Below are 12,168 nucleotides of genomic sequence, written 5' to 3' on the forward strand. Positions count from 1 at the left end.
AAAGCAAATTAAATCCCAAAGGTGTAAAACATTCCACATCCCCAACACCTTACCACGACAGCAACAGAGCTCTAGTGTAATAACTGAACTGGAATGGAGGAAGCTGCAGAACACAGATATTTAAGAAGGAAAGACAACGGGAAAAAATAAAAACAAGGAGACTGGAACCTCCTAACATATAGACCAGACCTTTAACACAGCCTAGCCTCTTGCCAGATCAACAGAAAGGCTTACACTATAAGTCTACTTTAGTTCTGACAATTTCTGGCTTTTTGCAAAAAGCTGCAAGGTACACTAAAAGGAAAGAAAAAAAATCTGAAAAACATGCATTAGAACAAGATGTAGCTGTGGCACAGACACAATGATCAGATAGGGAATTTGAAATACCTGTGATTACTATGTTAAGGACTCTAATGGAAAAAGTAAACAACATATAAGAACACATGGTAATATAAGCAGAGGTGAAAATTTTAAAGACTCCAAAGGAAATGCTGGAAATTAAAAATGCTGTAATGTGGAAATGAAGACTGCTTCTGATGAGCTCATCAGAAGACTGGACACACCAAGGAGAGAATCACTGAGCTTGAAGACAGTTAATAGAAACTTACCAGACTCAGATGCAGAGAGAAAAAAAGACAAAAAAATGGAACAGAATATTTAAGAATAATGGGGACAATTACAAAAGGTGTAACATGCAAGTAATAGGAAAATCAGAAGTAAAAGACAGAAAGGAATGGAAGAAATTATTTTAAGTAATAATGACTAATAAGTTTCCAAAATTAATGACAGAAACCAAAAAAAACCTACACTTAGGCATATTTTATTCTAAGTACAGAAAAGCAAGGATAAAGGGGGAAATCTTGAAAGTAGCCAGGGGTGGGGAGACAGCTTACCTATGGAGGAACAAAGATAAATATAACAGTACTCCCATCAGAAACCATGCAAGCAGGAGAGTGAAGTGAAATATTTAGTACTGAAAGAAAAAAATCACCAATTTAGAATTCTGTATCCAGTGAAATTCTCCTTCAAAAGTGAAGGCAAAATAAAGACCTCAGACAAACAAAAACTTTAGAGAATTTGTCTCTAGTAGACCTGCCTTTCATAAAATGTTAAAAGAAGTTCTTTAGAGGAAATGAAAATGATACAGGCCAGAAACAAGGATCTACATAAAGAAAGGAAGAGTATTAGAAAAGGAATAGATGAAGTTTTATTTTTCTTTTTAATTGATCTAACAGGTAACTGTTTAAAAGTAATAATAGCAACAACGTGCTGGGTAATGACAACATATGGATGAGCTGGATGAGTGACAGCAATGTTGAAAGGGATGACCATGGGAGAGGAACCGGGACTAAGTTGTACGGTACCTGCACTACCTGTAGTGATATTTTGAAAGTGGATGCAGACTGCAAACCTGTAACAACACAGATTTGAACTGCTTGGGTCCATTTATATGCAGATTTTTTTGAATAACTACAATTAGTCCTTTGTATTCAGATTTTTGCATCCTCAAATTTAACCAAATGCAGATCAAAAAGAGTATTTTCACATTCCCAACCACAGTTGATTGAATCCACAGATACAAAGGGCCACCTGTAGAGTCAGAAGTTACAAGTGGATTTTCAGCTGTGCCCCCTCCCCACCCCATTACTTAATGTCCTCTGTATTTGTGAATGTATATGCAAACTCCAGGGCAACCACTTTAAACTATTTAAAAAGCAGTACTATGTAATTGATACACTGAGAAATGCTCAATGAAAACTAGAAAAGGCAGAAAGAGAAGACTAAAGAAACAAAGAGCAAATGCAATAAGCAAATAACAGTTACAAACATGGCAGATACTGATCCCAATATATCAAACAATTGCTTTAAGTTTTAATGGTCTAAATATACTGGTTTTTGTTTGTTTTTTTTTTAATGAAGGCTAAAAGAAAGTTTGCCACCAGAAAGCCTTACTGAAGTAATATTAAAAGACCTATCAAGCCCTGGCTGGTGTAGCTCAGTGGATTGAATGCTGGCCTGTGAACCAAAGTGTCACTGGTTCGACTCCCAGTCAGGGCACATGTTTGAGTTGCAGACCAGGTCTCCAGTAGCAGGTGTATGAGATCCACCCATCAACCACACATTGATGTTTTTCTCCCTCACTTCCACTCTCTCTAAAAATAAATAAAATCTTTAAAAAAAAGATATATCAATTCTTAGGCTAAGGGAAAGTAATCCCATCTTTAAGAAGATACAAAGAAAGTGGTACATATGTAGATGCATCTAACCTAACATTTATGTATAAAATAACAGTAATAATGTCTTTGGGGGTTTAAAAAAATAGAACTGAAGCACACAATAATTACATGTAAGAAAAAATGAGTTTAGTAAATTAAGAATGAGTGTTGATGACAACTAGAAACAGGAAGTGTATATAACGCAGCAAACATTAAGGAAGAGAGGACAACATGGTGAGAAAAACAATCCAAAAGAGTGAAATGAGAGGAGGGGAAAAGGATAAACAAAAAGTATCATAAGAGGAAGCAACAGGTGGTACAATTAACTTCAAATATATCAGCAGCATCACAAGTGACCCAGGCATATGCCCAGGGTAAAAGGATATACTATGCATGGTATAACCCGGTAATGGCGAACGTTTTCATAAAAGGCCAGATGGTGAATGTTTTTGGCTCCCCATATATTCCCTGGTACAGCTACACTCACTCTGCCCCTTGTGGCACAAACACAGTCGCCAACAACACAGGGCAGGCGTGGCTGTCATCCAGTGAAGCACTGGTTACAAACACGGGCTGCATGTGGGACTGGACTGCGAGCCATAGTTTGCTGACCACTGCTTTGGCCAAAAGAAAGCTGAAGCAGCTATGTTATTATCAAAATAAACTTTAAGGTAAAAAAAATAAGGTTAAATATTTTAAAATACTCATTACAAAATCATCTGCACTGTGAAGGAAACCATCAAAAAGCTAATGTACCAAATGCAAATCATGTATCTGATAAGCGGTTAATATCCAGAAATATTAGGTTGGCCAAAGAGTCCATTCAGTTTTCCCCGTAAGATGGCTCTAGTAATACTTAGTTGTCTTTAACTTCATTCGAAACGACTTTATTAGACTGTATTGTGACAGTTGTCACATCAGTGTGCATTTTAAAAAACTTACCAAAATTGGTGAATTTTTGTGTATCCATTTTAATATTGAAGATGAGAGAAAATACACAACTTTTCTGGCAATATTATGCTTTATTATTTCAAGAAAGGTAAAAATGCAACTGAAACACACAAAAAAGATTCATGCCACGTGTGGAGTAGGTACTGTGACTGATCAAACGTGTCAAAAGTGGTTTGTCAAGTTTCATGCTGGAGATGTGTCGCTGGACGATGCTCCATGGTCCAGTGGATCAGTTGAAGTTGATAGCAACAAAATCGAGACATTGAGATCAACATTATACCATGTGGGAGTTAGCCGACATACTCAAAATATCCAAATCCATAAAGTTATTGATAAAAATGAAAATGTGTTTATTTTATGGAAAAAAACATACAGACTTTTTGGCCAACCCAATATGTAAAGAACTCATACAACTCAAAAAACAAATAATCCAATTAAAAAGTGGGCAGAAGATCTGAATAGACGTTTTTCTAAAGAAGACATACAGAATAGCCAACAAGTACAAGTAAAGGTGCTCAACATCATTAATCATCAGGGAACTGCAAATCAAAACCACAGTGAGATTAACACTTCACACCTGTCAGAATGGCTGTCATCAAAAAGACAATGACACGTGCTAGTGTGGGTGTGGGGGAAAGGGGAACTCTTGCACTGTTGGTGGGAATATAAATTAGTGCAGCCACTATGGAAAACAGTATGGAGATTCCTCAACAAAAACAGAACTACCATATAACCCTGCAATTTTACTTTTGGGTATCTTTCCAAAGAGAACAAAAACATGTACCCTCACTGACAAATTTACAGTGGGTGAGATATGAAAGCAGCCTAAGTGTCCATCAATGGATATGTGGATAAAGGGAACATGAAAGACATGAAAGAGAGATTTCTATACCCCATGGAATATTATTCAGCCATAAAAAAGGAAATATTACCATCTGCGACACATGGATGGACCTGGGGAACATTATGCTCAGTGAATGGAGCCAGTCAGAAAAAGACAACACTCCATGACCTCATTCATATGTGGAACCTAAGAACAAAAACAAGCTCCTAGACACAGGGACACACTGGTGGATGCCAGCGGCAGAGGGTGGAAAATGGGTGAAGTGAGCTAAAAAGTACAAACTTTCAGCTATAAAATAAATATCACTGGGATATAATGTATAACATGTGGACTGTAGTTAATAATACTGTACTATATATTTGAAAGTTGCTAAGACAATTTTCAAAATTGTCATCACAAAGAAAAATTTTTGTAACAATGCATAGTGGTGGATGTTAACTAGACTTATTGCAGTGATCATTCTGCAACATATACAAATATGTAATCATGTTGCACACCTGAGACATAATGTCATGTTAATTATATCTAAATTTTTGAAAATCAAAAAAATCTAGGGAGAAAGAGTAGGAAAGAAGTCCACAGGGCAAGTAATTAAATGAAGACTTCTTGCTCCTAAATTCAGCATTTCCTCTATGCCAGCATTTCCTAAGAGGTCAGCAACGGTGAAGTTTGGGGAAAAATATGTTCCCGTCTGGAGACTGCATAATTATAGCTCTGAGAAGGTCTGATATCCAGGAATACGCCTCACTCTGTATTGAACATTTATCTTTGCTTACATTGGGACCATCAAATCTTCGTCTCCCTGGCCATTAACACAGAACCAGAGTTCCTAGGAACACTTTCAGAAATGTAGCACTACACAAATCATCTCTGTAAGAGTAAGTGAAACCATGACTAACTCTCTGCTCACAATCTTTACTAGTATCTGTTTTTTAAGAATAGTATCAAAAATTGATTTTATACCAATTTTATGATCCCCAGTTCATGAGGTATTTACTAAATTTGAATAGAGAAGGGAAGGCAGATTATTTCCTTTCCAGGAAGCGCATATATAGGCCACATTAAAAAAATCACATTTCTTTTTAGATTGGAATCATGTCAATTCAGTATGTTAATGCACTGATTAATAAAAAGCATTGTGTACTGATTTTAAGGTTCTAAGTGACTGGTGATATCACAGATACTCCAAGATGTAATTGGTGGAATAAAACTGTTGTGGAAGCTTTCCACATGTCTGCACTAGAGCTAAACCGAAGGGCAGAATGGCAGCCACCGTGTTGCCTGTCAGTATCTGGTCTTCATGGCGGCCTTGTGAACTGGAGAGGAAGGTGCACCACCAGCGGCATTTCACAGACGCGAAATTAAGTGACTTTCCCGAGGCTCAGTCCTCCAGTTTCCTCTGATCCCTTATTTTCTTGGCTGTAGTTTCGTGGTCCTTTGAAATGCTTATGTTTTAATAGAGTGCACTAAAATCACACCAACATCGTGAAGTCATGAAGCATGCTCTTAATAAATGCCACACTCTGAGCACATGAAGAGTGATCACAATTTAATTGACTGCATCTTGGTCTTTCAGTTCCTAAGGAAGGGTTGAAGAGCCAGGAGCTATTTGATGAGATCAGGATGACCTACATCAAAGAGCTGGGGAAAGCCATTGTCCAGAGGGAAGGCAACTCCAGTCAGAACTGGCAGCGGTTCTACCAGCTGACAAAACTCCTGGACTCCATGCATGACGTAAGTGTCAGACACAAATCCAAACGTCAGAGGCGTTTTCTGGGACGTCAAGTATGTTCTAATTAGTGTATATAATTGCACACCCATATTTTTTTCCCACTTGTGGATACTGATGATGGTTTGAATTCAAGCTGTGACTTCAGTTTGGCACTCTTTTCCTAAGGCCAGTTATGCAATTTAGTGCCGTGTGGTCATGTGCATATAACATCATGATGCTAGTGGAGAATTTAACAGTATTGATTTTTAAAATGTAGAATCCCCTGATTTTACTTGACTAATCTATTAAATAGAGTAGGCCTCATGTATTATAGTATTACAGTTCATCACGAGACAATTTCATATAATTCTGTGTACAATTTAAGGGGTTCAAGATGTCTTTGGTAACTGAGTGCTCGTTTTATTTAACTAAACTTTTTTTTTAATTTGGGAAATTCCAGCAGAAATTGGTATATTCTATCTAGGTCAGATATTTTTAAAAAAATAGAGGCCAACAGGCATGGGATGTGAGTACTGCTAAGTTCTGAGACTAATCATTACTCTGTCTTCTCTTTGTAGGTGGCTGAAAGTCTCCTTAACTATTGCTTCCAAACGTTTTTGGATAAGAGCATGAGTGTTGAATTCCCAGAGATGTTAGCTGAAATCATCTCCAATCAGTTACCAAAATATTCAAGTGGAAATGTCAAAAAACTTCTGTTTCATCAAAAGTGACTGCCTTAATAAGAAAGGTTGCCTTAAAGAAAGTTGACTTTATAGCTTTTATCGTACAAACTATCAGTTTGTCCTAGAGCAGTTGTTTTATTTTTCCTTTTTTGTTTATGTCTGGCTACTGTTTTGTTTTGTTCTAAGTACGCACTACATGTGGTTTATAGAGGGCCAGACTCGGCCACAGAGGCAGTTACGCTGTCACTTCCCGGGACGGGAGAAGTAGAAGGTGACAGTGGGTGGGTCCCCGAAATCAGAAACAGTGACGTGGGGTGATCTCCAGTGTCAGAGAAGGATGGCACCCAAACCACCAGTGCCCCCAGTCTGCACAGTGAACTTTCTGCTCATATTTTTCACAGTTGGCTGGACAGAATTTTCTAGACTTTTTGCTGATGTATTTTGCCCAATATAGTTAGCATATTTTTTGATTTATGCATGGAAACCTGAAACAAGTTTACAAGTGTATATCAGAAAAGGGAAGTTGTGCCTTTTATAGCTATTACTGTCTGGTTTTAACAATTTCCTTTATATTCAGTGAACTATGCTTGCTCATTTTTTTCTTACGTAATTTTTGTATCCAAGTTCTCGTACAATTGCTTCAGATGGGCAGCTAGTTCATAGCTTTCCTCATCAACTCTGCACATTAATCTCCTGTGTGAAAATGGGTTGGTGCTTCTAACCTGATGGCACTCCGCTATCAGAAGACCACAAAAATTGACTCAAATCTCCAGTATTCTTGTCAAAAAAGCTCATATTTTGTATATATCTGCTTCAGTGGAGAATTATATAGATTGTGCAAATGAACCGCCCTAACTGGTAGAAAGCACCTACCTAGTCCAGTGACCTGCCGGGTAAACTGTGGATGATGGTTGCAAAAGACTAATTCAGACAAACAACTACCAAGAGGCCCTGTCTGTCCCTGCAATGGTTAGATGGCAAGAAAGCTAGCGTGCTGCCCTTCAGGACCTTTTGCGGTAGTTTGAGTGAGTTCTTAAAAGTTATGACTCTATATAACCAGCTGAAACAAAGCTGAGAAATTTTAATCAGACCAAGTAATTCCTCTCACTGAACTTGACCCCCCAAATCAGTATCTTAATATGGCAAATGTGGCTAGACACCCATTTTCACATTCCCATCTGTCACCAATTGGTCCGTCTTTCCTGGTGGTACAGGAAAGCTCAGCTACTGATTTCTGTGACTTAGACTGTGCGTCAGACTTCCATGTTTGTGAAACCACACATCCCTCACAGCCCTGTATGTGCCAGAGTCTAACAGAAGTCTTGTAAATTTTTCCTCACTGTTGAGAATTACCATTTTAAACGAAATAGAAGCTGTAGTAGCCCTATCTGTGTGCACCTTACGAACTTTCTGTAAACTCAAAACTTATATTTACTAAGCCGCAAGAAATTTGATTTCTATTCAAAGTGGCCAAATTATTTGTGTAATAGAAAACTGAAAATCTAATATTAAGAATATGGAACTTCTAATATATTTTTATATTTAGTTATAGTTTCAGATATATATCATATTGGTATTCACTAATCTGGGAAGGGAAGGGCTACTGCAGCTTTACATGCAATTTATTAAAATGATTGTAAAATAGCTTATATAGTGTAAAATAAGAATGATTTTTAGATGAGATTGTTTTATCACGACATGTTCTATATTTTTTGTAGGGCTCAGAGAAATGTTGATGGATAACCTATATGATTTATGACAAGTGCAAGCGTTCGTACAGGCAGCAGTGGTCTCAAACCCAAACAGGTTTGCTCTAGGGGAAGAGGGACGGCAGACTGGCCGGTGTGCGGTGAAGGCTGCGGGGGCTCTGGCCATGCCCATCACGGAGGACCCAATCCTCTGCCTCCGGCAGGACCACCTTTCTCATTCCCACAGTGAGTCTGGCAGCGCAGCATGGTTTGCTGCGTCCCCCTCGCACCACCGAGTGTGAGCGGAGACGGGAGGTGCTCACACGTGGGTGCGGGGCACTTTCACAGGCAGCCTCTCCCACAGGTCAGCAAAAGCAGAGGCTTTAGAAGTTCGGCAATAATGCGCATAGAGGTACCAGCAATATGTAAATAGTGCAGAATCTCATAGGTTGCCAATAATACACTAATTCCTTTCTATCCTACAAGAGTTCATTCCCCCCCCCCAAAATGATGTTTATGTTTTCTTTGAATGCTATTTGAATGTTATTTGTTATTTTTCAGTATTTTGGAGAAATTATTTAATAAAAACGTAATAATTTGCTTTTTGAATGCTATCTAAAAGGGAATGTTCTTTTGTAATGGTTTAAATTGATCTCAAGGTATTTTAAGATGGTTTGTAACCCAGCTGGATGTGAAATTTTTGGTGCCTAATATCGCTTGAATATTATTATCAATGACAGTGTTAATTTTCAAAAAAAAAAAAACCTTCTGGAAGGCAAATTATTGTTCATTTATAGAATGTTAAATGCTTAAAACCAGAAAGCACATCACACATTAATCATATTTAGTCCCAACATCCTTGGCTCTTAGAAAAAATAGAGGTCAGTGAAAAACAGCTGTGTGCACTTTGTTGTTGAAATCAACTGACATTCATAAAACTATAGGAGGCTGTGGAAGAAGAAGTTGTGCCCTTTTTGAATATATGGGAAAGCAGTTGTCCTAATTATGTTGTTCATCTACGTCTAATCATGGATTTAAGTGAGAAAAGATGGTGTTATTTGAAAGCAGCTTCGTTTTCCATGTATGTGACATCTTGCCGTCCCAAACTATTTGTTTGTAGTGACGTCAGTGAGCGTTGGCCACACACCTAGGTGACTCACAACAACACAGCCTGAAGTCTTTTTAATTACTGGTAGAAAAGTGACCCTTGGGGTGTACAGAGACCCAATTGTCTAAAACTATGGGAGGGGACCCTAAAAGAGCATCTGCCTTCTGAAAAATGGCACCCCAAAAGGAAAACTAGCATGGTTCGGGTCCACGACAAGTTTGGTAACAGCAGAGGACTCACTCTGGGTGTGCACAGCAGGGAAGGCCCACCTCACTCAGGATGGGGGGGGGCGCGGGCCACACCAGTGCCTCGTGTCTGCCAGCCGGCTGTCACTGACTCCGGACCGCGTCCCCGTGGAACGAACAGTATCACTGCACTTTGATCCATCAGCATTCAGGAACCATGGCAGCCCTCAGTGAGGTTTTGGTCTTGGTTGGTCATTTAAAGACTGCAGCTGTGGTGGAAGGTGTTCCTATGTGCCTGGTTTGAGAGTTGGCAGGGACGGTAGGAGTGGAAGCAGGACACTTTAGCCACTTTGAGTGGAAGTCCCATCATTTTCCGGGCTGTGGTTGGCCAGTCTGGTCCACCAAGGGTGAGCCACCAGGCCACTGAGAAAGGGTTGGCTTTCCTCTAGGAAATGCCCAAAGGGAGGGATTTTATTTTCTGATGAAAGGCGTATGAACATACCCTCCTCAAATAACTTGCTTAACTACATATAGATTCAAGTGTGTCAATATTCTATTTTGTATATTAAACAAATGCTATATAATGGGGACAAATCTATATTATACTGTGTATGGCATTATTAAGAAGCTTTTTCATTATTTTTTATCACAGTAATTTTAAAATGTGTAAAAATTAAAACCAGTGACTCCTGTTTAAAAATAAAAGTTGTAGTTTTTTATTCATGCTGAATAATAATCACTAGTAAAAAAAAAAAGTCTTTTTACCTACGCAGTGAAATGTCAGACTGTAAATCTTGTGTGGAAATGTTTAACTTTTATCTTTCATTTAAATTTACTGTTCTGGTATTACCAAACCACACATTTGTACTGATTGGCGGTAAACATTAGTTAGCCATTTACAGCAATGCCAAATATGGAGAAACAGCATAATAAAAAAAAAACCTGCTTTTTCACTGTGTGGCTCCAACATGCTTTTGTAGGATGCATGCAGTTCCAGTTTTCCTCCTTTTTCTACTGAAAGTAGAGTCATCATTTCAGGCACCTTGAGATGCTGATGTGGGCTTTCAAGAGTCCGTGTGGCAGTGTTTGCTTGCTGACGCGGCCCAAGTCCAAGAGGAGCTCAGTGCCCGTGCCAGAGGCCCAGGACTGCCCCGTCCCTGCCTCCACAGTCCTGTGTGGTCACTGCAGGGGGCTGAGGGTGGAAGAGCGCCCTCCCGAGGCTTCTCCACATAACCACCACAAAAAATGGCACTGTGTGCAAGCAAATACACGTGATCCTGTCAAAGTTCTTACCTTCCTCACTTTAAAAGGAGCTTTTTCTCCCAGAAAAGAGAATTAGTATTTAGAAACTATCAGTGATATTACACAACTATTCCATGCAACCGATTCATTTTTTTTCCAAAATATATGTGTTCAGGTTATATCCATGAATTGGATGATCTAACAAACTTTCCTATATTCTCTTCTCCATCATGAAGAAAAAAAGCATTTTGGTTTAAAAACTAAATTTGCCTTATTCATCATATGTGCACTAAGGATACTTGAAACACGCCTACCACATACATGATAAATATTGAGAACAGAACATGAGAGGAGAGCGCCACCACTGTCCTGGGTGCGGATGTCACTCAGAGTGACTGAACGCATGTGGACAGCAAACCCACATCCCCAGCGTCTCGAGCTGGGCAGGCAAAAGTGGCAGCAGCCCGTGTGCACGTGGTTCCGTCGTGTGTTCACTGTGCACTCGCACAGCCGCACGCGTGCCAGCTCATCCCCACCTGCCCAGTAACAAACGAAACCCAGAGCTGAGGAAGCTACCAGCTCCACTTCTAGAGCGCGAGAGAGGGGGGCTCAGAGGCTAAACAACTGCTTCCGCACTGCGGCCGCCCACTTCCCTGAGGTTTGAATGGAAAGTGTGTTCCAAGGCCATTTATCACATGTCAGAACGTGTCTCTGGTCTGCAAGCCCCCCAGGGAACCGTTTGTTTGTTTTTAAATTTTGTTGTTTTGCATTTCTGAACACTGACTAGGGGACAGACGTAGTATTTCAACATATCGCTCACTGAAATCCTGCAGCCCTACGCAGTTCTCTGAAGCACCGCTGCAGGACTGCTAACCGCACTGCATTTCCATAAGGAAGCTGGCCCAAACTCAACTGAGTAATCTGACTAGCTTGGAAGTGGTTAAGTTGTTGGACTTTTTGTCCTTGTGTGTGTTAAACATGACGTGTGGCTCTCAAGTCCATGCTAAGTCTTAAGCACGGCTATGGAAGTGCCCATGTGAAGCTCCAAAGGAGATGAAGTCTGTGCAGAGTGAGCACTGGCCTCTGAGCAGGGTGTCCTTCAGTCCAATCCCCGTTGCTAACACACTGGTTTTGACTACGTCACTTAACAGTGATAGCTCCTTCTCACAAACCTGTGTCCTGTCCCCAGGGAATGTTGATGGTGGGAAGCAGTGGCTGCCCAGAGATGACAATACGCTTTGGTTTGGCATACACCCTGAAGAACCTGTCCCACAACTACCCCTAGGGAAATTAACAAAGTTATTTCTTCAAGTGATACAGATCACACAGGCTGCATTCAAACTCAGGAATAAAGATGTTTATAAATAGTGATGCAAATTAAAACTTATTCTTAGCTTGGCCCTGCCTGGTGTAGTTCAGTGGACTGAGTGCCGGCCTGCAAACCAAAGGGTCACCGGTTCGATTCCCAGTCAGGGCACATGCCTAGGGTGTGGGCTGGGTCCCTAGTAAGGAATGCACAAGGGGCAGCCACACACTGATG

General features: G+C 39.9%; 1 protein-coding gene across 6 annotated transcripts in view; it reads left to right on the forward strand.

Moving 5' to 3' along the window:
• Window positions 1–10,337, forward strand: part of NR3C1 (nuclear receptor subfamily 3 group C member 1) — a 100,505-nt gene extending 90,168 nt beyond the window's left edge. For 5 of the 6 annotated variants that reach the window (XM_045819415.1, XM_045819407.1, XM_045819398.1 and 2 more), the window contains exons 8-9: window positions 5,588–5,745; window positions 6,301–10,337. In XM_045819415.1, coding sequence (XP_045675371.1) covers window positions 5,588–5,745; window positions 6,301–6,453 — 311 coding nt within the window. In that variant the 3' untranslated portion in view covers window positions 6,454–10,337. The remainder of the gene's footprint in view (window positions 1–5,587; window positions 5,746–6,300) is intronic. The other variant, XM_045819380.1, reaches the window with a different exon arrangement.
• Window positions 10,338–12,168: the final 1,831 nt, after the last annotated feature.

Source organism: Phyllostomus hastatus, unplaced genomic scaffold (genome assembly GCF_019186645.2).
Source record: "Phyllostomus hastatus isolate PE091 unplaced genomic scaffold, TTU_PhHast_1.1 phas_contig_150, whole genome shotgun sequence".
NCBI classification, from domain to species: domain Eukaryota; kingdom Metazoa; phylum Chordata; class Mammalia; order Chiroptera; family Phyllostomidae; genus Phyllostomus; species Phyllostomus hastatus.